At 36.4% G+C, this 26,340-nt stretch overlaps 1 protein-coding gene across 4 annotated transcripts in view; it reads right to left on the reverse strand.

The window, feature by feature from the left end:
• Window positions 1-26,340, reverse strand: part of TDRD5 (tudor domain containing 5) — a 107,833-nt gene that overhangs the window by 50,284 nt on the left and 31,209 nt on the right. For all 4 annotated transcript variants that reach the window (XM_086693109.1, XM_086693112.1, XM_086693110.1 and 1 more), the window contains 2 exons: window positions 24,340-24,396; window positions 2,500-2,653 (listed from right to left, as the gene is read on the reverse strand). In XM_086693109.1, coding sequence (XP_086549235.1) covers window positions 2,500-2,653; window positions 24,340-24,396 — 211 coding nt within the window. The remainder of the gene's footprint in view (window positions 1-2,499; window positions 2,654-24,339; window positions 24,397-26,340) is intronic.

The raw sequence follows: 26,340 nt of genomic DNA on the forward strand, positions 1-26,340 counted from the left end.
CATGATAAATTCTCAACAAAGTGTATATAGAGGGACATAATTCAATATAATAAAGGCCATATATGACAAACCCACAGCTAACATCAAAATCAATGGTGAAAAACTGAAAGATTTCCTCTCAGGAACAAAAGAAGAATGTCTACTCTTGTCATTTTTATTTAACATAGTACTGGAAGTCCCAGCTACAGCAATCAGAAAAGAAAAAGGCATCCAAATTGATTATGAAGAAATATAACTGTCTCTACTCACAGATGACATGATACTATATATACGACACCTTTAAAACTCCACCAAAAATCTATTAGAAAAAATGAATTCAGTAAAGTTGCAGGATACAAAATTAATATACAGAAATCTGTTGCATTTCTATACCATAATGAAGTAAGCTGAAACAAATTAAGAAAATGGTCCCATTTACAACTACACCAAAAAGAACAGAATACCTTGGAATAAATTTAACCAAGTGAAAGTTCTGTACTGTGAAAACTATAAAACACTGATGAAAGAAAATGAAGATGACACAAATGAAAAGATATACCATCCTCATGAATTAGAAGAACCAATATTGTTAAAACATCCATACTACCCAAAGCAATCTACAAATTCAATCCAATTCTCATCAAAATACCAATAGGACTTTTCACAGAACTAAACAAACAATTCTAAAATTTATGCAGGACTACAAAAGACTCTAAATAGCCAAAGCAATCTTGAAAAAGAACAAACCCAGAGGTATCACAATCCCAGATTTCAAGACATACCACAAAGCTATGGTAATCAAGAGTATGGTACTGGCACAAAAACAGACACACAGAGCAATAGAAGAGAGAGCCTAGAAATAAACCCATGCTTACATGGTCAATTAATCTATGACATAGGAGGTAACAATATACAATGGGGAAAAGACAGTCTCTTCGTGCAAAAGAATGAAAATGGACCACTTATACCAAACACAAAAATAAACTCAAGACAGATTAAACACCTAAATATGAGACCTGAAGCCATAAAGCTCCTCAAAGAAAACATATGCAGTAATCTCTTGGACATCAGCCTTAGCAATGTATTTATGAATATGTTTTCTCAGACAAGGGAAACAAAAGCACAAATAAAATACTGGGACTACATCAAACTAAAAACCTTTTGCACAACAAAGGAAACCATCAGCAAAACGATAAGGCAATCTCCAGGATGGGAGAATACATTTGCAAATGATATATCCAATAAGGGATTCATACCCAAAATACATAGAGAACTTCTACAATCCAATACCAAGAAAACACAGAATCCAAAAAAAATGGGCAGAAGATCTTAATAGACATTTTTCCAAAGGCAACATACAGGTAGCCAACAGACACATAAAAAGATGTTGACCGTCAGTAATCATCAGAGAAATGCAAAACCAAAACCACAGTAAGAAATCACCTTATGCCTTTCAGAATGGCTAATATCAAGACAAGAAATAGACAAGTGTTGGCAAGGATGTGGAGAAGAGAGAACCCTTGTGCACTGTTGGTGGGAATGTAAATTGGTGCAACCACTGTGAAAAACACTGTAAAGTTACCTTAAAAAAATGAAAAATAAAAATAACATATGATCCAGTATTCCACTACTGGGTTATTTGCCCCCCCCCCCAAAAAAATGAAAACACTAATTAAAAAAGATATATGCGGGGCACCTGGGTGGCTCAGTCAGTTGAGCCTCCGACTTCGGCTCAAGTCATGATCTCACGGTTTGTGAGTTCGAGCCCCATATCAGGCTCTGTGCTGACAGCTCAGAGCCTGAAGCCTGCTTTGGATTCTGTGCCTCCCTCTCTCTCTGCCCCTCCCCCCGTTCATGCTCTGTCTCTGTCTCTCCAAGATGCATAAATGTTAAAAAAAAATTTTTTTTAAAAGACATATGCAACCCTATCTTTACTGCAGTATTATTTACAGTTGCCAAGTTATGTAAGCAACCTAAGTGTCCATCGATAGATGAATGGATAAAGATGTAGTATATATACAATGGAATATTACTCAGCTATAAAAAGAACGAAATCTTGCCATTTGTGACAACAGGGATGAACCTAGAGGATATTAGGCTAAGTAAAACAAGTCAGAGAAAGACAAATACTGCATGATTTCATTTATATGTGGAATCTAAACACCAAAACAAACAAAAATGGAAACAGAATCATAAATACAGAGAACTGGTAGTTGCCAGAGGGGAGGATAACAGGGGAGGAGCAAAACGGGTGATGGGTATTAAGAGGTACAAACCTCCAGTTATAAAATAAATAAGTCACAGAAATGAAATATACAGCATAGGGAATATAGCCAATAATATTGTGATAATATTGTATAGTGACAGATGGTAACTACACTCATCATGGTGAGCACAGCAAAACGTATGAAATTGTCAAAACACTATGTTGTACCCCTGAAACTAATATAAATGGATGTTAACTATACTTCAATTTAAAAAGAAAAAATCAGGTTTGCATCATATTGTGATTCAACTCACCAGGTGGGAGTGGCTTCATATCAGCATCAAACACCAGTAAGTCTTGTTCTCCTTCCCTGAACTCAACACGCAGAATGTCACTAAGAGCTCCAACGAGTTCTGTCACATTTAAGAAGCCCAATTTTTTTGGTGAAAGTTGCTCTTTAAAGATTATCTGTCACAAAAGAAACAAAAATCACATAAAACATTAGATAAATGGAATACAATATATACAGATACATACACAAATTAAAACAATGTCTTAATTTTGGTTTAGTCAGGGGCACCTGGGTGGCTCAGTCAGTTGAGCATCCGACTTCGGCTCAGGTCATGATCTCACAGTCTGTGAGTTCGAGCCCCGCATCGGGGTCTGTGCTGGTGGCTCAGAGCCTGGAGCCTGCTTCGGATTCTGTGTCTCCCTCTCTCTCTGCCCCTCCCCTGCTCATGCTCTGTCTCTGTCTCAAAAATAAATAAAAACATTAAGAAAAAAAAATTTTTTTTTTAATTTTGGTTTAGTCAAACTAAATTTGTAAGGGTCAGCAATCTCAGGTATTAAAGGCTTGTTTCCATATAGGTATAATCCAAACCTAGAGACCTACAACATAAAGCTTCCAGGCCAGTTTCAACTTCCTTTTAAAGTATATGGTGGGGCACCTGGGTGGCTCTGTCAATTAAGCCTCTAAATCCTGATTACGGCTCAGGTCATGATCTAACAGTTTCATGAGTTTGAGCCCCATGTTGGGCTCTGCACTGACAGTGTGAAGCTTGCTTGGGATTCTCTCTCTCCCTCTTCCCTTCCTCTGCTTGCTGTCTCTCTCAAAATAAATAAATAAACTTTATAAATAAATACAGTATGTGGTACAATGAAGTGAAAATCAGGGTACTTTTTACCTCCTGTTCTTAACAGTGTCTAATTATAAAGCAAAAGAATAAAGGGGGGGTACACAAAATACAAAAGTCATAATAAAACTTGATATTTCTCAGTTTTGAAAGTATTCTCTACCATTTTCAACATGCAATAAAGTAATATGATTTTAAAATATTTCCTTAAAATTCTAGGATTTCACCCTAGAAGCTGAGATGAATAAGCAGGTATCAGTGTATCACACACAATATTGTTTCTCTTGCCTTAGGAAAAAATTATACCAAATAAAAAAATGTATATACAGGGTATATACTAAATATGTTTGGTTTAAACTGCACAGTAAATTGGAAGTTTGCCCTTTTTAGTAAGATCTTCTATTAAATTGTTCAAATTCTTGGAGCATCTGGGTGGCTCAGTCAATTGAGCAACTGACTCTTGATTTCAGCTCAGATAATGATCTCATGGTTCATGAGTTTGAGCACCACACAGGGTTCTGCACACCCTCCCTCTGCCTCTCCCTCTCTCTCCCCTATTCTCAGGCTCCCTCTAAAGAGAAAAAAATGTTCAAATTGTCAAACTTTTGTCTCCCTAACCAAGGTAAAGCAGTTGAGCTATTCATAGTTCTTTTTCTGTTCCTCCAACTTCGGGTAGGAAATAAACTTTCTCTGACTTAATAACCTTAGGGAAAAATCAATAGAAACACAGAAAACAAACCCTCTAAAAGAATGGACCTCCAATAGAAGATGGGACAGCTGTATACCTTCTTGTTGATGGATGCTGAGACCCAACTCTACTCTTTTATGACTTCTCCCAAAACACTTGAAAAATGAGGGCCCAGCATCAGCCAAGTCATGGTTTTAAACGGTCATTAATATCACCTCTATAACCAATCGTGAAAATACCAAGAGAGAAAGGCTTGGTAGAAGACAGGGGACATGTAATGGTAAATGACACTGTATCTCTACTTTTTTTAAAGTTTATTTATTTTGAGGGAGAGTATGTGCACAGGGGAGGGGCAGAGAGAGAATCCCAAGCAGGCTCTGCATTGTCAGCACAGAGCCTGACAGAGGGCTTGAACTCACAAACCATGACATTATGACCTGAGCCAAAATCAAAAGTCCAACACTTGACTGACTAAGCCACCCACACAACCTTTATGTCTCTACTTCTTTGCACATTACATATTATGACTTCTTTACCTTTTATGTTCATTAGTCTCTTTAATGGTTTCTTTACCTTGTCTTTAAGTACCTAGTACTATGAACATGCAAGTCAGTCAAATACAAGACTAGGATGGAAAGGATTTTATTACTTTTTTAATACATGATATTTAGAAGGTTCAAAAAAACATACAGCAAAAACTAAGTCTCTGGCCCACTCCCAACCCTCAGTGGTCCAGGAGATCACTTCCCTGGAGGTAACCATTATTACCAGTTTCTTGCACAAACCAAAATCACCAGTTTCTTAGGCAACTTTCTAGAAATCGTCAAAACATGAATACACATCATGCTTCAACATATATTTATTGTGCCCATTTTTGCTTTCAGTTAATACAGAGAGAATTCCATATCAGTACATGAAAAATTGAGTTTTGCTTTGTGATTCTGAAAACCAGTTTTAGTAAGTTGGTTTTGTCCACTGATTGGTATGTCAGATATATTTTTTCCGAATTTCTTTGTTATGCCTCCAGGTTGATACAGACTCCCAACCATAAGCAAGGAAGAAGATGTATTTCTACTCCCACTTTCCTTGATTTCTCTCTTCCATCTCCAATTTTAGCTATATTATTTCTTCCATAGAGTTTATATTTATGCCTTCAAATATATGATTATTTCCTATTAACCTGATTTCATTTCCTCACTGTGTGGATTTTGCAGATGACATACTCATGGTGCAAACACTATTTTCTGCAAACTGACAGCTAGATCCAAAGGCTTGGTCAGACTCCTGCTCCATGACTGTAAGTGATGCTGTATTTATGAAGAGGCATGTAACGTCTAGCTGTCTCTTTTTTGATGGTGTTAGTAGCCATTCCTGGTCAATGCCTAGATCCACTATTTTACTAAGAGAAATTGTAGAGTGAAATTGTATCAATTCTTTTTTATTATTTAGTTGGAACATTTTATAGAGATATGCTCCACTCATCTGCTGCTTGGTTACCCAGTCATACCAGATTATTTGGAAAACAGGGATAAGTGATTGGCTCCTTCTTTTAATCTTTTTTCAAGAAAATAAATTGGTACTCTATCATCCTCCAAGATAAACAATTAGTTTTTAATATCAGAGCAACTCAAAGAGTTAAACATACTTGGTGGGTTTCAAAAACACTGCAAGTATTATCATTATTGAAACCTCAACTAACTCAAGTGGATTCCTAAGCCATCCTGATGTGAACCTAGTCATTAATAAGGTTCCTTGCTAGTCTGGAATGACAAGACATTCCAGATTCTGCATATGCAACTAGACTATGTACACAATAAAAATTATCCCATAATTAATTCCATATATTCCATAATTATTCAATGCTCTATACAATACACAACAGTCTCAAAATTGAATAACAGTACTAACATCAATACCATTAATAAAAGCAATCAAACTTTTTTGCCTGTGCTGACCCCTTCTCTTTCTACCATTTTGTGTAACTGTTCTTTATCTACATTGTCAGAGTATATAGCCATTATATATTCTCTCATTTCTAACTCTCATTTGGTCTTAGTTTTAGAAGTAACACAGATTAATTCTTCTGTTGGTATCACTCAACATTTCTGGTTATCTGAAGTTCATTGTCCAGTAGACTCCTTGAGAAGGGCTCATCAGAACAACAGTTCTTAAATTCTTACATGGTGATAATAGCTTCGTTGGCTTTCTATAGTTCAAAGTCAATTTTGCTAGTTATAAAATCCTTGACCTACATTTTGTTTCCTTGAGTATAGGAAATATGTTACTCTCTTTTCTTCTAGTATAAAACACTAGTGTGAAAATATCTATAACCTAATTCTGTCTCCCTTATAAGTCACTTGCTCTTTTTGTTTTAGATGCCCAAAGGACTGTTCTTTAAGTCCAGTAATTTTGGTGTGGGTCATTCTGGTCAACATTCTCACATATGTCATATGTTCTTTCAATATATAGGTTCACATTTTCCATTTCAGTAAAGTTCACTCAAATTACAGTTTTCAGTATTTGTTGTGTTCCATTCTTTGGTTTTATTACTTCTATATTGGCTCTTCTTGGCATGTTTTCAAAATCTGTTACTTTCTCTTAAATCTTTTTCTTTGTTCATTTTTTTCCAGCATTTTCTTATGAAAAATTTCGAACACAACAAAAGGTGGAAGAGTTAGACAGTGAACATCTACCACCATAATTATTAGTATTCCACTAAATTTGCTTTATCATCTATCAATCCATCCACCTACCAATCCATCTTATCTTTTTATACATTTCAAAGGAACCTGCCCTTCACCCCAAAATAAGTTAGCATGTACATAATTAGCTGAGTTCAAGATCTGTTCATTTTTTTAAGGTAAAAATTTACATACAGTGAAATGTTTAAAACTTAAGCTTACAATTAAATTAGCTTTGAAAAAGTGAAAGTATTCAAGATCTAGAACATTTCCAACAGTCCAGTAAGTTCTCCCTTTCCCAGAGACAAACAACTCTTTTTCACCACAGATTAACTTTGGCTATTTTGCACTTCAAATGGAACACATCCAATAATACTCCATTGTGTGAGATTTCGCTCCACAGCGTTTCTCAGATTCATCCATGTTGGTTCATGTGTCAGTAGCTTATCTCTTTTTAAAAAAATTTTAACGTTTATTTTTGAGAGACAGAGTGCAAGTGGGGGAGGGGCAGAGAGAGAAGGAGACACAGAATCCAAAGGAGTAGCTTATCTCTTAATGTTGAATAAGTATTTCATTGTAGTAGAATGTATCATAATATCTTTATTCATTTTCCCATTGATGAATAATAGCATTTTCAGTTTGGGCTATTAAGCAAGTATAAAGCTGCTATATTATATAGAAGTCTTTGGCGGGGGGGGGGCACAGGCTTTGATTTTTCTTGGGTAAATATCTAAGAGTATAATTCTGGGTCAAAGGGTACATATATAATTATTTTATAAGAAACAGGACATTTTCCAAAGTAATTGCACCATTTTATATTCGTACCAAAAATACAAGTTTACCATCATTTGTGCTTTATGCTATTAATCACTCACATATCTACATCTGTAAAGCGTTCAAATCTTGATGCAATTTAATGGAGTTGTCTGCCTTTCTGTAATGGAGCTACAGAAGGCTCTTTATGTATTCTAGATTTAAGTCTTTTAGATGATGGTTTTAAGTATTTCTTCCGAGTCTGTAGTCTGTGCCTCTCCCAGAGAGAGTTTTAATAAAGACTCATTGTCAATTTTCCTTTAAACAATTATTGCTACATCCTAAGAAAGAAACTCTTATCCAAACCCAGATTGTGAATATGTGTTTTCTTCTAGATGTTTAAATTTTCATTTGGGTCTATGATGCATCTCAAATTAACTTTTGTACACAGTATGAAGTTGGGGCTGAGGTTCATTTTTTTCCTTTATGGATATTCAGATGTTCCAGAATCATTTGCTGAACAGATTTTCCTTTCCCCACTTAATTCCTTTGACACCTCTGTCAAAAATCATTTGAGTGCATCTGAGTAGATCTCTTCAAGTATACTCATATATGACTAATCCGTGGGTTTTTCAAGATTTACACATAGCCTTCAGGAATTATAATGGCAAATGTAATGAATCTAGCAATTAATAACAATACTGAGACTTCTCAGCCATAAATGTGTTACAGCTCTCTATTTAAATTCTTCTCTGTAGTAGAGGCTAAAGTCTGGGATTGTGATGCTTCCCGCTTTGGTTTTCTTTTTCAATATTACTTTGGCTATTCAGGGTCTTTTGTGGTTCCATACAAATTTTATGATTGTTTGTTCAAGCTTTGAGAAGAATGCTGGTGCAATTTTGATTGGGATTGCATTGAATGTGTAAATTGCTTTGGGTAGTATTGACATTTTAACAGTATATTCTTCCAATCCATGAGCATGGAATGTTTTTCCCTTTCTTTGTGTCTTCTTCAATTTCCTTCATAAGTTTTCTATAGTTTTCAGCATACAGATCTTTTACATCTTTGGTTAGGTAACCGATGGAATGGGAGAAGATATTTACAAATGATGTATCAGATAAAGCGTTAGTACCCAAAATCTATAAAGAACTTACCAAACTCAAGACCTGAAAAACAAATAATCCAGTGAAGAAATGGGCAGAAGACATAAACAGACACTTTTCCAAACAAGGCATCCAGATGGCAAACAGACACATGAAAAGATGCTCAAGTCAACATCACTCATCACCGGGGAATACAAATCAAAGCCACACTGAGATACCACCTCACACCAGTCTGAGTGGCTAAAATTAACTCAGGAAACAACAGATGTTGGTGAGGATGTGGAGAAACTGGAACCCTCTCACACTGCTGGTGGGAATGCAAACTGGTGCAGCCACTCTGGAAAACAGTACAGGGGTTCCTCAAAAAATTAAAAATAGAACTATCCTATGACCCAGCAATTGTACTACCATGAATTTATCCACAGGATACAGGAGTGCTGATTCATAGGGGCACATATACAATGTTTACAGCAGCGCTTTCAACAACAGCCAAATTAAGGAAGGAGTCTAAATGTCAATCAACTAATGAATGGATATAAAAGATGTGGGTTATATATACAATGGAATACTACTTGGCAATAAGAAAGAATGAAATCATGCCATTTGCAACAACGTGGATGGAACTGGAAGGTATTATGCTAAGTGAAATAAGTCAGTCAGAGAAAGACAGATATCGTATGTTTTCACTCCTATGTGGAACTCAAGAAACTTAACAGAAGACCATGGGGGGAGGTAAGGGGGAAAAATAGTTACAAACAGAGAGGGAAGGAGGCAAACCATAAGAGACTCTTAAATACAGAGAACTGAGGGTTGATGGCGGGGGGGGGGCGGGGGAGAGGGGGAAAATGGGTGGTGGACACTAAGGAGGACGCTTGTTGGGATGAGCACTGGGTATTGTATGTAAGCAATGAACCAGGGGAATCTACCCCCAAAACCAAGAGCCAACTGTACAAACTGTATGTTAGCCAACTTGACAATACATTATATTTAAAAACTAAATTTAAAAAAATAAATTCTTCTTGCATTTCTCTCAGCAATGTTTAGCAGTTTTCAGTGTAAATGTTTTATGTTTCTTAATCTTCAAGTAATTTGACACTATTGTAAATAGGAATTTCTAAATTTCATTTTCCAATTGTTTTCTGCTTTATCGGGAAATGTAACAGATTTTTTAAATATTAAACCATGAACCTTTGGTCTCAGCAAATTCACTTATTATAGTAGCTTTTTCTTGGATTCCTTAATATATTCTACAGACAATCATGTTTTCTGCAAATAAAGACAATTTTATTTTTCCTCTTCAGGTTCAATTTGCCTTTTGTAGAACTTGCCCATTTCATCTAAGTTGTCAAATGACTGGCACAGTTTATAAATTCCCTTACTGTCATTTTAGTACCTGTAGAATACTAAATTATCTATAATGGCAAAATCTTCTTCCTTCATAATACTGCAATCTGTGTCCTCTCTTTTTATTCCTAAGTATTCAGTGGTTCATCAGTTTTGGTGAATCAACATTTGGCTTTGTTAACTTTCTCTTAATTGGTAATTTATTGATTTCTATCCTTAGCTTCCTCCTACTTGTTGAGTTTACTTTGCTCCTCTTTCTCTAGCCTTCTTAAGGTAAACCCCTAGATCAGTGATGGTTTTATACCTTTCTCCTTTTCTAATCTGGGCATTTCAGAGCTATAAATTCCCATATGACGACTGCTTTGGCTGCATCTCACAGATGATATGTTCCATTTTCATTACCGTGCAGCTGGAAATATTTTCTAATTTCCCTGTAATTTCTTCTCTAATAATTATTTAGAAGAACGCTACTTAATTTCCAAATTATCTGAAGGGTTAATTCTTAATTAATTTATTGATTTGTAATTTAATTCCTTCTTAATAAGAGAACATACTCTATGATTTCAGTATTTTGAAACTTTTTAAGACTTCATTCTATAGCTAACTCTATTCTATGTTCTATCTTAGCAAATGTCCCATGTATACTTGGATAGAATGTGTATTCTGCAACTGCGGAGTCTAGTGTTCTATAAAATAGATCAAAATGGTAAAGAGGTGTTTCAGATTTTCTATGTCCTTATTCATTTTTTTTACTATCCCATCAACTGCTGGGGAAAAAAATCTATTTATGGAAATAATTGTTCTGTCCATTTTTGGACCATTTATTTTAAAATAATAGGTAAACACATATTTAACTGTTGTGTCTTCCTAATAAATCGATCCTTTTACCCTTATGAAAGGGCCCTCTGATAATATACTTTGTCTTGAACTCTGCTTTATCTGATTTTCTTAAATATTTTATTTTATTTTTTAAGTAAGCTCTACACTCAACATGGGGCTCAAACTCACAGCCCTGAGATCAAGAGTTGCACATTTCCACAGAGTGAGCCAGCCAGGTGCCCCTATCTGATTTTTTTAAATCAATTCAGTCCTTTTATGCTTACTGCATGTACCTGTACATGTTACTCATCTTTTCCTTTCAGTCTCTGTCTTTATATTTACAGTGTGTTTCTTATGGATGACAGCTAGTTGTACCTTGCCTTTTCACCCTGTCTTATAATTGCATTAAACCAAATATTTAGTATACTTACATTTATGAAATTAATGTAATTGGATTTACAGCTACCACTTTTCTCTTCAATTTTTTCTGATACTATCTGAATTCTGTTCCTCTCAGACTTTGTTCCTTCACCATCTTTCAAGCAAGATTGCTGATCGGTAAGCCCGATCTTCCTTGGGGTTTACAAAGTATTTTTATATAATTCCATTTTAATTTATCTACTGGTTTTATAGCTGCAAATCTGCATTTTTATGGCTTCTTTATAGAGCCTTAACTTTTCAGTATGACTGTACAACCTCATATAAATTATAAAGAACCTTGAAACCTATAGCTCCATGCACTCCACTCATTATGCTATAGTTTTCACATGTATTGCATCTACATGTTACAAACCCAGTTATGTAATAATTTTTGCTTTAAGCAGTCATATATTTAATTGATGAAAGAAGTCATATACACCAAAAACCGTAAAATACCTAGGAATAAATTTAACCAAAGAGGTGAAAAATCTATACACTGAAAACCATAGAAAGCTTATGAAATAAATTGAAGACGACACAAAAAAATGGAAAAATATTCCATGCTCCTGGATAAGAACAATTATTGTTAAAATGTTAATACTACCCAAAGCAATCTACATATTCAATGCGATCCCTATCAAAATAACACAAGCATTCTTCACCGAGCTAGAACAAACAGTCCTAAAATTTGTATGGAACCAGAAAAGACCCCAAATAGCCAAAGCAATCTTGAAAAAGAAAACCAAAGCAGGAGGCATCACAATTCTGGACTTCAAGCTGTATTACAAAGCTGTAATCATCAAGACAGTATGGTACTGGCACAAGAATGGACATTCAGACCAATGGAACAGAGAACCCAGAAATGGACCCACAAACGTATGGCCAACTAATCTTTGACAAGGCAGTAAAGAATATTCAGTGGAATAAAGACAGTCTCTTCAGCAAGTGGTGCTGGGAAAACTGGACAGCGACATGCAGAAAAATGAACCTGGGCAACTTTCTTACACCATACACAAAAATAAACTCAAAATGGATGAAAGACCTAAATGTAACAGGAAGTCACCAAAATCCTTGAGGAGAGGGGCACCAGGGTGGCTCAGTTGGTTAGGCGACCGACTTTGGTTCAGGTCATGATCTCACAGTCTGTGAGTTCAAGCCCCATGTCGGGCTCTGTGCTGACAGTTCAGGGCCTGGCGCCTATTTCAGATTCTGTGTCTCCCCACACCACCCCTCCCCCACTCATGCTTTGTGTCTGTCTCTCAATAATAAACATTAAAAAAAATTTTTTTTAAATCCTTGAGAAGTAGGCAAAAACCTCTTTGATCTTAGCCACAGCAATTTCTTACTCAACACGTCTCCAGAGGCAAGGGAAACAAATGCAAAAATGAACAATTGGGACCTCATCAAAATAAAAAGCTTCTGCACAGTGAAGGAAAACAATCAGCAAAACTAAAGGGCACCTGACAGAATGGGAGAAAATACTTGCAAACGACCTATCAGATAAAGGGTTAGTATCCAAAATCTATAAAGAACTTACCAAACTCAACACCCAAAAAACAAATAATCTAGTGAAAAAATGGGCAGAAGACATGAATAGACACTTCCCCAAAGAAGACATCCAGATGGCCAATTGACACATGAAAAAATGCTCCACATCACTCATCATCAGGGAAATACAAATCAAAACCATAATGAGATACCACCTCACACCCGTCAGAATAGCTAACATTAACAACTCAGGCAACAACAGATGTTGGAGAGGATGTGGAGAAAGAGGATCTCTTTTACACTGCTGGTGGGAATACAAAGTGGTGCAGCCACTCTGGAAAATAGTATGGAGGTTCTTCAAAAAATTAAAAATAGAACTACCCTACGACCCAGCAATTGCACTACCAGGTATTTATCCAAGGGATACAGGTATGCTGTTTCAAAGGGACACATGCACCCCAATGTTTGTAGCAGCACTATCAACAATAGCCAAAGTATGGAAAGAGCCCAAATGTCCACCGATGAATGAATGGATAAAGAAGATGTGGCGCGCATGCGCGTGCACGCGCATATATATATATATATATACACACACACACACACACACACACACACACACACGGAGTACTACTCGGCAACCAAAAAGAATTAAATCTTGCCATTTACAATATGTGGATGGAACTAGAGGTTATTATGCTAAGCAAAATTAGTCAGAGAAAGACAAATACCATATGACTTTACTCATATGAAGACTTTAAGACACAGAACAGATGAACACAAGGGAAGCAAAAATAATATAAAAACATGGAAGGGACAAAACATAAGAGACTCTTAAATATAGAGAACAAACAGAGGGCTACTAGAGGGGTTGTGGAAGGGGGGATGGGCTAAATGGGTAACTAACCCTGAAATCATTGTTGCACTATATGCTAACGAAATTGGATGTAAATTAAAAAATAAATAAAAGAAAACTCATATATACCCATTTCCTGTGCTCTTCAATTCTTCCTGCAGATTTAAGTCCAATCTAGAATCATTTCATTGCTCCTGAAGAAAGTTCTTTAGAATTTCTTATAGTGCAGGACTGCTTACTATTCTCAATTTTTGATTATTTGAAAATGTCTTTACTTTCATTCTTAAAAGATATCATCATTGGATGGGCACCTGGGTCTCTCACTCAGTCAGTTGAGCATCTCACTCTTGATTTTGGCTCAGATCATGATCTCACAGGTGTGAAACAGAGCCCCACGTCAGACGCCACACTGAGTGTGGAGCCTGCTTAAGATTCTCCCCCTCTAGGGGTGCCTGGGTGGCGCAGTCGGTTAAGCGTCCCACTTCAGCCAGGTCACGATCTCGCGCTCCATGAGTTCGAGCCCCGCGTCAGGCTCTGGGCTGATGGCTCGGAGCTTGGAGCCTGTTTCTGACTCTGTGTCTCCCTCTCTCTCTGCCCCTCCCCCGTTCATGCTCTGTCTCTCTCTGTCCCAAAAAAATAAATAAAAAAAAGTTGAAAAAAAAAATAATAAAAAAAAAAGATTCTCCCCCTCTACCCCTCCCTTGCTTGAGTGGTCTCTCAATAAATAAAAAATTAATTACGTTAAAAAAGACACTATCACTGGATACAAAATATTGGCCTAACATTTTTCCTTTGAGCACTTTAAAGATATACTTCCACTATCTTCTAGTTATTGTTTTTAATGAGAAGTCAGTCATCATTTGTATCATTGTTCAACCATGTGCATTTTGTTGGGTGCTTTCAGGATTTTCTCTGAAAATCATTTTTCTCTGGCTTCTTTCAGAATTTTCTAATTATCTTTGGTTTACTGCAGTTTGACTAGAATGTGCCTGTGTAAGGTTTTCTTTGTATTCACTGTGTGGGATTATCTGGGCTTCTTAAATCTGTAAACTTTTCATAAAATTTGGAATATTTCCAGCCATATTTTCAAATATTTTGCCCTTTCTCTCCACACCAATTACACATATGTTACACCACTTGGTATTTTCCCAGCAGTCTCTCAGACTCTGCTTTTTTTCTTACCCTTATTTTCTCTGTCCTTCAGATTGAATTATTTCTGTTGATCTGTCTTAAAGTTCACTGATGGTTTCTTCTGCCATTTCCAATTTGTTAAGATACTACAGTGAATTTTTTACTTCTATTATTTCCAGTTCTAGAAAATCATTTCTCTCCATTAACATATGTTATCTGTTCATTCAATATGAGCATATGTATTTTTTTTAAATAGGTAAAAATCTTAGATATCATATTAGTATAAGCAGAGATGCTGTAACAAAATGCCACAAATGGGGGGAGGCTTGAACAACAGACATTTATATTTTCTCACAGGTCTGGAGGCTGGAAAGCCCAAGATCAAATACATGGCAAGGAGGCTTCTCCTTGGCTTGCTGACAGCTGCTTTTTCACTGTGCCCTCATATGGACTTTACTCTGCACTCACGCACTCCTAGTATCTCTTGCTCTTCTTAAAAGGACACCAGTCTTACTGGATTAGAGCCTCACCTCATGACTTCATTTAACTTTATTTTCTTATTTTTTAAGTTTTCATCAATATTTAGTTCTGTAGAAAACAGTGCATGGTTACATGGGAAAGAAAAATTCGTAAGGATTGTCATCATCAATTGTGATTACACATCTAAATTCCAGTAAGTTAATAATTTATACTCCATTTTATAACTATTCAACTTAAAAACATCTGAGGAATACTCAAGATGGTGAAAAATATTACCAATAAAAACAAACAACACAGTTGAAAAATTTTGTTCTTGTCATATTGAATGAAGCCACTGTAAAAATAACTGGCAATTCATATTAGCATTAACTTCAAAACCCTCCAATCAGCTTTTGCTTTGTCATTACCAAAGGTTTTCTTGGTTTTCAATGAGAAGAATCTTCAAAAAATTTTAGTGTAGTAATCATAAAATAACTTTAATGTGTCAAACTACATTGGAATTCCCCACTAGGAATTCATTTTTACAGAGTAAAATTGCTTAATATTCATATCAGTAACAATAAAGTTTTTTTTAAATTTACATTTAAATTTACAATTTATATGTTAGCATATAGTGCACTTATGATTTGAGGAGTAGAATCCAGTGATTCATTCCCTACATATAACACCCAGGGCTCATCCCAGTAGGTGTCTTCCTTAATGCCCCCTGACCATTAGTCCATCCCCCCACCCATAACCCCTGCAACAACACTTAGTTTGTTCTTTATATTTAAGAGTCTCTTATGTTTTGTCCCCCTCTCTGTTTTATATTATTTTTGCTTCCCTTCCCTTACATTCATCTGTTTTGTATCTTAAATTCCACACGAGTGAAATAGTGACACTTGTCTTCCTCCAGTTTTGCTTAGCATAATACACTCTAGTTCCATCCACGTTGTTGCAAATGGAAAGATTTCATTCTTTTTGATTGCCGAGTAGTACTCCATTGTGTGTGTGTGTGTGTGTGTGTGTGTGTGTGTGTGTGTGTGTGTGTGTATACACACCATATCTTCTTTATCCATTCATCTGTCAATGAACACTTGGGCTCTTTCTACACTTTGGCCATTGTTGACAGCACTGCTATAAACACTGAGGTGTATGTGCCCCTTCGAAACAGCACACCTGTATCCTTTGTATAAATACTTAGTGGAATTGCTGGGTCATAGAATAGTTCTATTCTTAATTTTTCAAGGAACCTCCATACTGTTTTCCAGAGTGGCTGCACCAGTTTGCATTCCCACCAGCAGTATAAAAGGGTTCCTCTTTATCCACATCCTCTCCAACATCTGTTGTTGCCTGAGTTGTTAATGTTAGCCATTCTGACGGGTGTGAGATAGTATCTCATTGTGGTTTTGATTTGTATTTCCCTGATGATGAGTGATGTGGAGCATTTTTTCATGTGTCAGTTGGCCATCTGGATGTCTTCCTTGGATAAGTGTCTATTCATGTCTTTTGCCCATTTCTTCGCTGGATTATTTGTTTTTTGGGTGTTGAGTTTGATAAGTTCTTTATAGATTTTGGATACTAACCCTTTATCTGATAGGTTGTTTGCAAGTATCTTCTCCCATTCTGTCAGGTGCCTTTTAGTTTTGCTGATTGTTTCCTTCCTTCACTGTGCAGAAGCTTTTTATCTTGATGAGATCCCAGTAGTTCATTTTTGCTTTTGTTTCTGTTGCCTCCAGAGACGTGTTGATGCAGCCTAGGTCACAGAGGGTTCTGCCTTTCTCCTCGAGGATTTTGATGGCTTCTGGTCTTACATTGAGGTCTTTCATCCATTTTATTTTTGTGTATGGTGTAAGAAAGTGGTCCAGGTTCATTTTTCTGCATGCTGCTGTCCAGTTTTCCCAGCACCACTTGCTGAAGAGACTGTCTTTATTCCATTGGATATTCTTTCTGCTTTGTCAGAGATCAATTGGCCATAGGTTTGTGGGTCCATTTCTGGGTTCTATGTTCTGTGCCACTGATCTGAGTGTCTGTTCTTGTGCCAGTACCATAATGTCTTGATGATTACAGCTTTGTAATACAGCTTGAAGTCCAGAATTGTGATGCCTCCTGCTTTGGTTTTCTTTTTCAAGATTGCTTTGGCTATTTGGGGTCTTTTCTGGTTCCATACAAATTTTAGGACTGTTTGTTCTAGCTCGGTGAAGAATGCTTGTGTTATTTTGATAGGGATTGCATTGAATATGTAGATTACTTTCGGTAGTATTGACATTTTAACAATATTTGTTCTTCTTATCCAGGAGCATGGAGTATTTTTACTTTTTTGTGTCGTCTTCAATTTATTTCATAAGCTTTCAATGGTTTTCAGTGTATAAATTTTTTACCTCTTCAGTCAGGTTTATTCCTAGATATTTTATGGGTTTTGGTGCAATTGTAAACGGGATCAATTCCTTGATTTCTCTTTCTGCTACTTCATTATTGGTATATAGAAATGCAACCAATTTCTGTGCATTGATTTTATATACTGTGACACTGCTGAATTCATGGATCAGTTCTAGCAGTTTTTTAGTGGAATCTTATGGGTCTTCCATATAGAGTATCATGTCACCTGCAAAGAGTAAAACGTTTTGACTTCCTCTGTGAGTTGGAAGCCTTTTATTTCTTTGTGTTGTCTGATTGCTGAGGCTAAGACTTCCAATACCATGTTGATTAACAGTGGTGAGAGTGGACATCCCTGTTGTGTTCCTGATCTTAGGGGGAAAGCTCTCAGGTTTTCGCCATTGAGGATGATATTAGCAGTGTGTCTTTCATATACAGCTCTTATGATCTTGAGGTATGATCCTTCTATCCCTACTTTCTTGAGGGTTTTTATCAAGAAAGGATGCCATATTTTGTCAAATCCTTTCTCTGCATCTATTGAGAGGATCATGTGGTTCTTGTCCTTTCTTTTATTAATGTGCTGTATCACACTGATTGATTTGTGGATACTGAACCAGCCCTGCAGCCCAGGAATGAACCCCACTTGATCATGGTGAATAAATTTTTTTTTTAACGTATTGTTGGATCCGGTTGGCTAATATCTTCTTGAGAATTTTTCCATCCATGTTCATCAGGAAAACTGGTCTGTAGCTTTCCTTTTTAATGGGATCTTTGTCTGGTTTTGAAATCAAGGTAATGCTGAAAACATGTATTTCTTTATATCCTTTTATATGACTATAAAAGTGCCTTTAAAACGCTTTTTCTAACTTCAACATCTGCGTTACCAATGTTTGCATTGATTACTTTTTCTCTTCACCAAGGATCACATTTTCTTGTTTCTTAATATATTTAGTAATTTGTTTCGTATCCTGGACATCATGAATTATATAGTGTAAAGACTTAGGAATCATTTATCTTCCTTTTAAGACTATTGCTTTTTGCTTTGTTTCAGCAGGGAATTAATTTGGCTGAACTTAAACACAAAGTTTGCCTCTCTGTAATGGTCAACAGCCAAAATATATTCAGTTCTTTTAGCCTTAGCAGGCTGCTTTGAGCCTACCCTAACTATGTGCAGTTCAACTGTCAGCCAGAGATTTGGGCAGAATTTACGTGAAGAATTTGATGCAACTTCTCTGTAGCTGTCTCCATCCTAAAATTTCTCATTTCTCAGCTGCTTATGTAGCTCCTTTGGTTACTTAAGGAAGTAAAAACTTCTGATTTTTTGTCCAAATTCCAAACATTGGATGGGGACCACCATCAAGACAAAATCTAGGCCAACAAGAGGTGCCAAAACAAAAACAGGGTGGGAGCCTTCCCTCTTGCAAATACTGAATCGTGTCCAGTTTCTGCCTACTTTTAGGTATTGATCTAGTAACTTCAGATAGTAGTTTTTTTACGCTACGTCCAGAATTGGTAATACCTTCAAGACTGTTCCAATATATGCTACTCAGACACAGTATCATCTTAATTTATTTGCATACCTGAGTTTCTCACTAGATTTCAAAAACCTTACAGACTTTTTTATGCCTGGATGCCCAGTGTTTCCTTCATTTCCTTTTGATTTTCAAAAGGTTGCTCATATTTATTTGTTTTTCTGAGAGCATTATCTGTTGCATTTTTGCTCTTGTCATCTTTGCAGTTTAGTCTTCATTTTGGAAATGACTTTTTCTTTCATTTCCCATTCTTTCCAGTCTATTATTACCTTATTTTCAAACTCATGTATTTTGGATTTATGTTTTATATCATGTTTTATATCACTTTCTCAATGTATCATTTTGAAAAAGAAGATTCAGTTTTGATCTGTATAGGGGCATGTGTTTCTGATATACTTTCACTACCTGTAAATATATTCTACTTCTTCTTCTCTTTTTTCTTAACACAATGAAGAGGTTTGACCCTGATCCTCTTCTGTTGCATATTTTAGGTGAAATTCTTTCTCCTAATTTGTAAAACATCACTCTGGATGGCTTTTGTGCTACACAGAGTTCCTTCTTCTATTTTCATATACTGTTAAAAAATATAGTATCCTACTATAACCACTGTAGATATCCCTCAAAAGATTAAAAATAGAAATACAGGATGATCCAATAATTCCGCTATTGGGTAATTTACCCAAAGAAAATGAAAACACTAATTTATGCACCCCTATATTTATTGTAGCATTATTTACAATATCCAAGATATGGAAGCAACCTAAAAATCCATCAGTAGATGAATGGATAAGGAAGATGTGGTGTACACACACACACCATTACCCAATCATAAAAAAGAATGGGATCTTGCCAACAACATGGATGGATCTAAAAAATATTATGCTAAGTGAAATAAGTCAGAGACAAATACCATATAAGTTCACTATATGTGAAATCTAAAAGCAAACAAACAAACAAACAAAGAACAAAAAGCAGAATCAGACTTGTAAACACACAGAACAAACTGATGGCTTCCAGAAGGGAGGGGATGGAATGGAGGGGCCAAATGGGTAAAGGGAAGTGGGAGATACAGGCTTCTAGTTACAGAATAAGTCACAGAAATTAAGGCACAGCACAAGAAATACAGTCCGTGATATTATAAGTGTTGTATGGTGACAGATGGTAGCTACACTTTCAGTAAACACAGCTTTATATTTAAACTTGTCAAGTTGCTATGTGGTACACCTGAAACTAATGCAACGTTGTCAACTACATTCAAATTTAAAAATGAATAAAAAAAAAATATATAGTAGCTTGTTTTTGAAGCGTCCTGGCTCTTTTCCCTTAGTCCTATTTACATCTGGACTCTTCTTTTTCTATGATCCCTATCCTGCTCAATTTCTCCCTCATTTTTGGTCCTATCTGGAAGAGAGTTCTGACCTGTCCATTTCAAGAATTCACAGGTAACTATATGTTCCAGCCTAATTCAAGGCTTACCATGAAACACTCCCTGCTTTTAGATACATGTGCTTTGCACTCTCTGCTATTAGATATATCAAAATATTATCCAGTCTCAGCTGCTGTTTTCAAAATGGCTTGCTGTACTATCTAGTGAATATCTGATGGTTATTTCATAGTTTTTTGTTTCTAGATCAGACATTGGCTCTCCTGCTTCCCTCTTTTATCCTGACACAGACACTGGTATCAGTAAGACCTTGTGGCTGCTGGTAACTACTCCCCACACAATTGTTCTTGGAAAATATATTACCCAGTTTTGTTGTAGATATTATCAGTGGAGTTCTGGTTTTGCTATCTGGTTTTCTCTCTTTATGTGGAGCCTCAGGAGAAGCCAAAAACTATGCTGCCACTGCACTATATCTTCCCTTCAATTAGCAATTTAACAAGGGATCTTGAACAAATGACAGACTACTCACCAGGTATTTCAAGAGAGCAAATCATAAAGGTAGCTTTTATGTCACGTTGGATAAATAAAGGTTAAGCAAGTGTTTCCACAAGTTAGAACAAAAGTTAAATTAAATCTATACTTAGTATATACTTCTAATCATCGAGGTGAATTTCTGCGTAAATCTGTTTACTAGGAAGAGCAAAGAGCTCTGCTGTAACATTAAAAGTTTTTTTTTTCAATATATGAAATTTTTTTCAAATTGGTTTCCATACAACACCCAGTGCTCATCCCAAAAGTTACCCTCCTCAATACCCATCACCCACCCCCCATCAACCCTCAGTTTGTTCTCAGTTTTTTTTTTTTTTAATTTTTTTTTCAACGTTTATTTACTTTTGGGACAGAGAGAGACAGAGCATGAACGGGGGAGGGGCAGAGAGAGAGGGAGACACAGAATCGGAAACAGGCTCCAGGCTCTGAGCCATCAGCCCAGAGCCTGACGCGGCGCTCGAACTCACGGACCGCGAGATCGTGACCTGGCTGAAGTCGGACGCTTAACCGACTGTGCCACCCAGGCGCCCCTGTTCTCAGTTTTTAAGAGTCTCTTATGCTTTGGCTTTCTCCCACTCTAACCTCTTTTTTTTTTTTTCCTTCCCCTCCCCCATGGATTTCTGTTAAGTTTCTCAGGATCCACATAAGAGTGAAAACATATGGTATCTGTCTTTCAGATCTGCCATACAGATATGCCTTATTTCACTTAGCATAACACTTTCCAGTTCCATCCATGTTGCTACAAAGGGCCATATTTCATTCTTTCTCATTGCCACGTAGTACTCCATTGTGTATATAAACCACAATTTCTTTATCCATTCATCAGTTGATGGACATTTAGGCTCTTTCCATACTTTGGCTATTGTTGAGAGTGCTGCTATAAACATTGGGGTACAAGTGCCTCTATGCATCAGTATCTCTTGGGTAAATTCCTAGCAGTGCTACTGCTGGGTCATAGGGTAGGTCTATTTTTAATTTTTTTTTTTTTAATTTTTTTTTTCAACGTTTATTTATTTTTGGGATAGAGAGAGACAGAGCATGATCGGGGGAGGGGCAGAGAGAGAGGGAGACACAGAATCGGAAACAGGCTCCAGGCTCTGAGCCATCAGCCCAGAGCCCGACGCGGGGCTCGAACTCCCGGACCGCGAGATCGTGACCTGGCTGAAGTCGGACGCTTAACCGACTGCGCCACCCAGGCGCCCTATTTTTAATTTTTTGAGGAACCTCCACACTGTCTTCCAGAGTGGCTGCACCAATTTGCATTCCCACCAACAGTGCAAGAGGGTTCCCGTTTCTCCACATCGTCTCCAGCATCTATAGTCTCCTGATTTGTTCATTTTGGCCACTCTGACTGGCGTGAGGTGATATCTGAGTGTGGTTTTGATTTGTATTTCCCTGATGAGGAGTGACGTTGAGCATCTTTTCATGTGCCTGTTGGCCATCTGGATGTCTTCTTTAGAGAAGTGTCTGTTCATGTTTTCTGCCCATTTCTTCACTGGGTTATTTGTTTTTCGGGTGTGGAGTTTGGTGAGCTCTTTACAGATTTTGGATACTAGCCTAAAAGGTTTGTTTTAATTTCTCCAAGATTGCTGACTTGCAACCTTAATACCATGAACTTTATCATAAGCTACATTTGTGGTATAAAACTATTCACTTTGAGTTATGAATCTCGCATAGGAGATTGATTTCATCCATAAATTTGTGATAATTAAGTCATATTCTATTATAGACTTTTTTCTGGAATTTCATTAGATAAGTTAATTTTCTGGTTAAAAAAAAAAAAGAGCCCTTGTTTAAGTTCATTTGAAATAAACTGTGTGGCTCTAAAAGATTCATTTTTTTAAACAGTGTTAAGCTTTCTCTATCACTACCCCAAACCATGATGTGTGTCTTTTCAATCTTTCTTTTTCTTCTAAGAGTTAATATTTATTGAGCAATGGCAGGCACTGTTCTAAGCATTTCATTTTGAAGTCATTACAACTTCACAAAACTGAGTAAATAATATCGTGACTTTACATATCATTTATAAACTAGCACAGGGGCGCCTGGGTGGCCCAGTCAGTTAAGCATCTGAGTCATGATCTCGCTGTTCATGGGTTTGAGCCCCGGGTCAGGCTCTGTGCTGACAGCTCAGAGCCTAGAGCCTGGAGCCTCCTTCAGATTCTGTATCTCCCTCTCTCTCTCTACCCCTCCCCCACTCATGCTCTGCCTCTCTCAGTCTCTCAAAAATAAACATTGAAACAAATTTTTTTTACCTAGCACATAAAGGTTAATGTATCTTAACTATTATGTGGTAGTATATCACAATATCTGTGTTTATATCTGCGAATATATGACAGTTTTCATGGCACAGTAGTTAAGATTTAGGATTCTGAAGCCAGGATGCCTGGGGTTCAAATCCTGGATCTACCTGTTACTGGCTATGTGACCCTTAGGCAAGTCACTGCTCTGTGCCTCAGTCTGTTGTGAAAGTCAAATGAATTACAATATGAAAAGCAGTCAGAATGCAGCTTGGCATAGAACTTATACAGGTCTTAGCATTTTTTATTTGGATTTACAGTAATAACTGAATTACCATTCTGCAGCTTGATTTTTTTCACTCAACAGATGGCTCCAAAAATGATCTGCATTGCACAACAAACCTAGTTCATTTTATCTACTGTGTATTATTCCAGTGCATCAATGTCCACCTCAATTTATCCATCTTCCTATGACAGTCGTTTTTTTAAATTTTTTTTTTCAACGTTTATTTATTTTTGGGACAGAGAGAGACAGAGCATGAACAGGGAAGGGGCAGAGAGAGAGGGAGACACAGAATCGGAAACAGGCTCCAGGCTCTGAGCCATCAGCCCAGAGCCCGACGCGGGGCTTGAACTCACGGACCGCGAGATCGTGACCTAGCTGAAGCCGGACGCTTAACCGACTGCGCCACCCAGGCGCCCCCCTATGACAGTCGTTTAATCTGTTTCCAGGTTTTACTCTGCTGCCACGTGCACGTCTTACATATGTGTGCATGTGCACACATGCAGCAGTTTCTCTAGAGTATACATTAGAAGTGGAAATGCTGGATCACTGGGGGTGCAAATCTCCAACTTTACTTGATACCGACAAAATGCTCTCCAAAGGGGTTCTGTTGCACAAGCAGTGGAGGACGTATTTGGTTTCTCCACATGCCGACTAACACTTAGTATTGTCAGGCCTTAAAAATAAATTAACTTTGATTCTAATAATAATTTTAAGTGGTAAAGATATCCTTCCTATGTATAATGAAGCACTTACAAAGCACCATATTCTTAACTCTTTTGGTAAAGAAAAGGATACCAAAATGCAAAACAAAATATTTAAGTTCTAGGGCACACACTTGGAAGATCCCAGGAGTGGCAACAAAATTTCTATCCATCACAAGAAACATAAGCCATTAAAAAAAAAAAAAATACTCACCTCAAACTCTCCAAGAAGTTTAGAAATAAGCAAACCCTCTGGAAATTTGGATACAACCTAATAGAAAATAAAATGCAATATAAATAGACACCATTAGGGTGCTGCTAACAAAGTATTAAAATAAAACAGTATAAACTTAAATAAAGGTAAAAAAAAATTATTGAGTGAATGAATTAAAAGTCACAATAATTTAGATCAGTTTCCAGTTTTAAAAAAGGTTATAACCAAATGAAGGCAGTGATTTCCAATGTTTCCAGAGTGGGAAATCATTCTTACATAACACTGCAATGCCACAGCTCTCCAGAAATTCCTACAAATCTTTAGCAAACCTATTTAGCTTTAGCTCACATAAAATAAATACCCTACAGCATAGCTTCAAGTATTTTAAATGGAAGGAAAAAATATAATGGACACTATAGAAAACTTTGAAAAAATACCATTAAGCAAAAAAAAAAATTATCCATAGTCATTGTTGCCCATATGCACATAAAAATATCTATATTTAGTATAAAAAATAAGGTCATTTCCATAACAAGTTTTTATTATCATACCACCATCTTTCCATGGCAGTAAATACGGATCAACATATTTACTGGTTAGAGGGTTTTCTAATAATTCAATATATTTATATTTATTTACTAGATCCTCTCTTTATGGTTGTGTCCTGTTTGTTATCATCACAATTCTTATAATTATTCTCTTATTTGCATCTCTCACACTTGTCCAATTTTTAGGAAAAAATTCCTAAAAGCAAACTTATTCTATCCCTTAAAGTATAAAAAGCTTTGTTTTCCCAGATTTTTCCAAATTTTACATATTTAATTAAAAAGTCTAAATCAAGTTTCAGAAAAATATAAAAATGACTCCAAAATCCTGTGACCCAGAGATAGCTGCTGCTCGTTTTCAGAAATCATCCTTTCAGAAACCCCTTTATGTACACACACATTACACATGATTTTACATGAAAGGACAACACTTAACATGCTATTCTATAAACCCTGTTTTTAAAGTCTAACAATATGTCAAGAAGATACTTCCATGTAAATTAAGTGAGATATAAAGAAACATTTTTATGAGCCACATGATGTTGTCTAGTTTGGGTAGTTAATTTAACCAATGCTTTACCAGTGAATACTTAATTTTTCTCCTTTTTATTATCATAAAAAAATCATATTCAACATCCTTAAATAATCGTTGGATACGTGGTCAAATGTCCAAACAAAAAAGCAGGATTTGAATGCACCATGGTTTTTGCATTTCTCCCAGTAAAATCATGACATCAGAAATGGAATAACTTCAAAAGCATAAGAGTTGTAATGGCACTCTGATCATTCAAATAAGAATAGCTCCTGCCAAAATTTCAAGTGTACATACCCTTTAGCCTGATACGTAACAGGCAAAGAACTTTCACAAGTTAATAGGGAAAAACAACACATTAAGCCAAAGACAAGAAAAAGCAATTCACATAAGAAATACAAATGGCTACTAAGCATATGAAAAGATGCTCAATGTAAAAATCAAGGGGTATAAACTACAAAAACCCAATTGGATAGTAACATTTCACGGTCACTTGGGGTGTCAATCTGTTCAAACCTTTTAGAGGGTAATTAGGTATTAATGACCAAAACTACACTATTCAATACCTTTGGCAAGTCTACTTCTAGATACATGTTTGAGGACATTACCTGTAGTATTTTTTAATAGCCAAGGCTAGAATAACCCAATTTAATTAACTGCACATCTTATAAATGAAACATAGTACATCGACAGAGTAAAATGCCACGTAACTTTTAGAATATTTGACATACATATGTACGAAACTGATACTGTAAAGATCTTGAACTGTTTGCTAACAATTTATTGGGGCAAGGGGAAGAACAAAAGGCAGGCAGCACTTCTGGCACTTCAATTTTTTAAATAATTTTGAAAACATTAAAAAATTTTAGGAGTGGGTATTTTTTTTTTCTGATCTTAAACGAATAGCCACTCCATTTGCTATAT

Source organism: Puma concolor, chromosome E4 (assembly GCF_028749965.1).
Source record: "Puma concolor isolate L17-30 chromosome E4, mPumCon1.1.hap2, whole genome shotgun sequence".
NCBI lineage: Eukaryota > Metazoa > Chordata > Mammalia > Carnivora > Felidae > Puma > Puma concolor.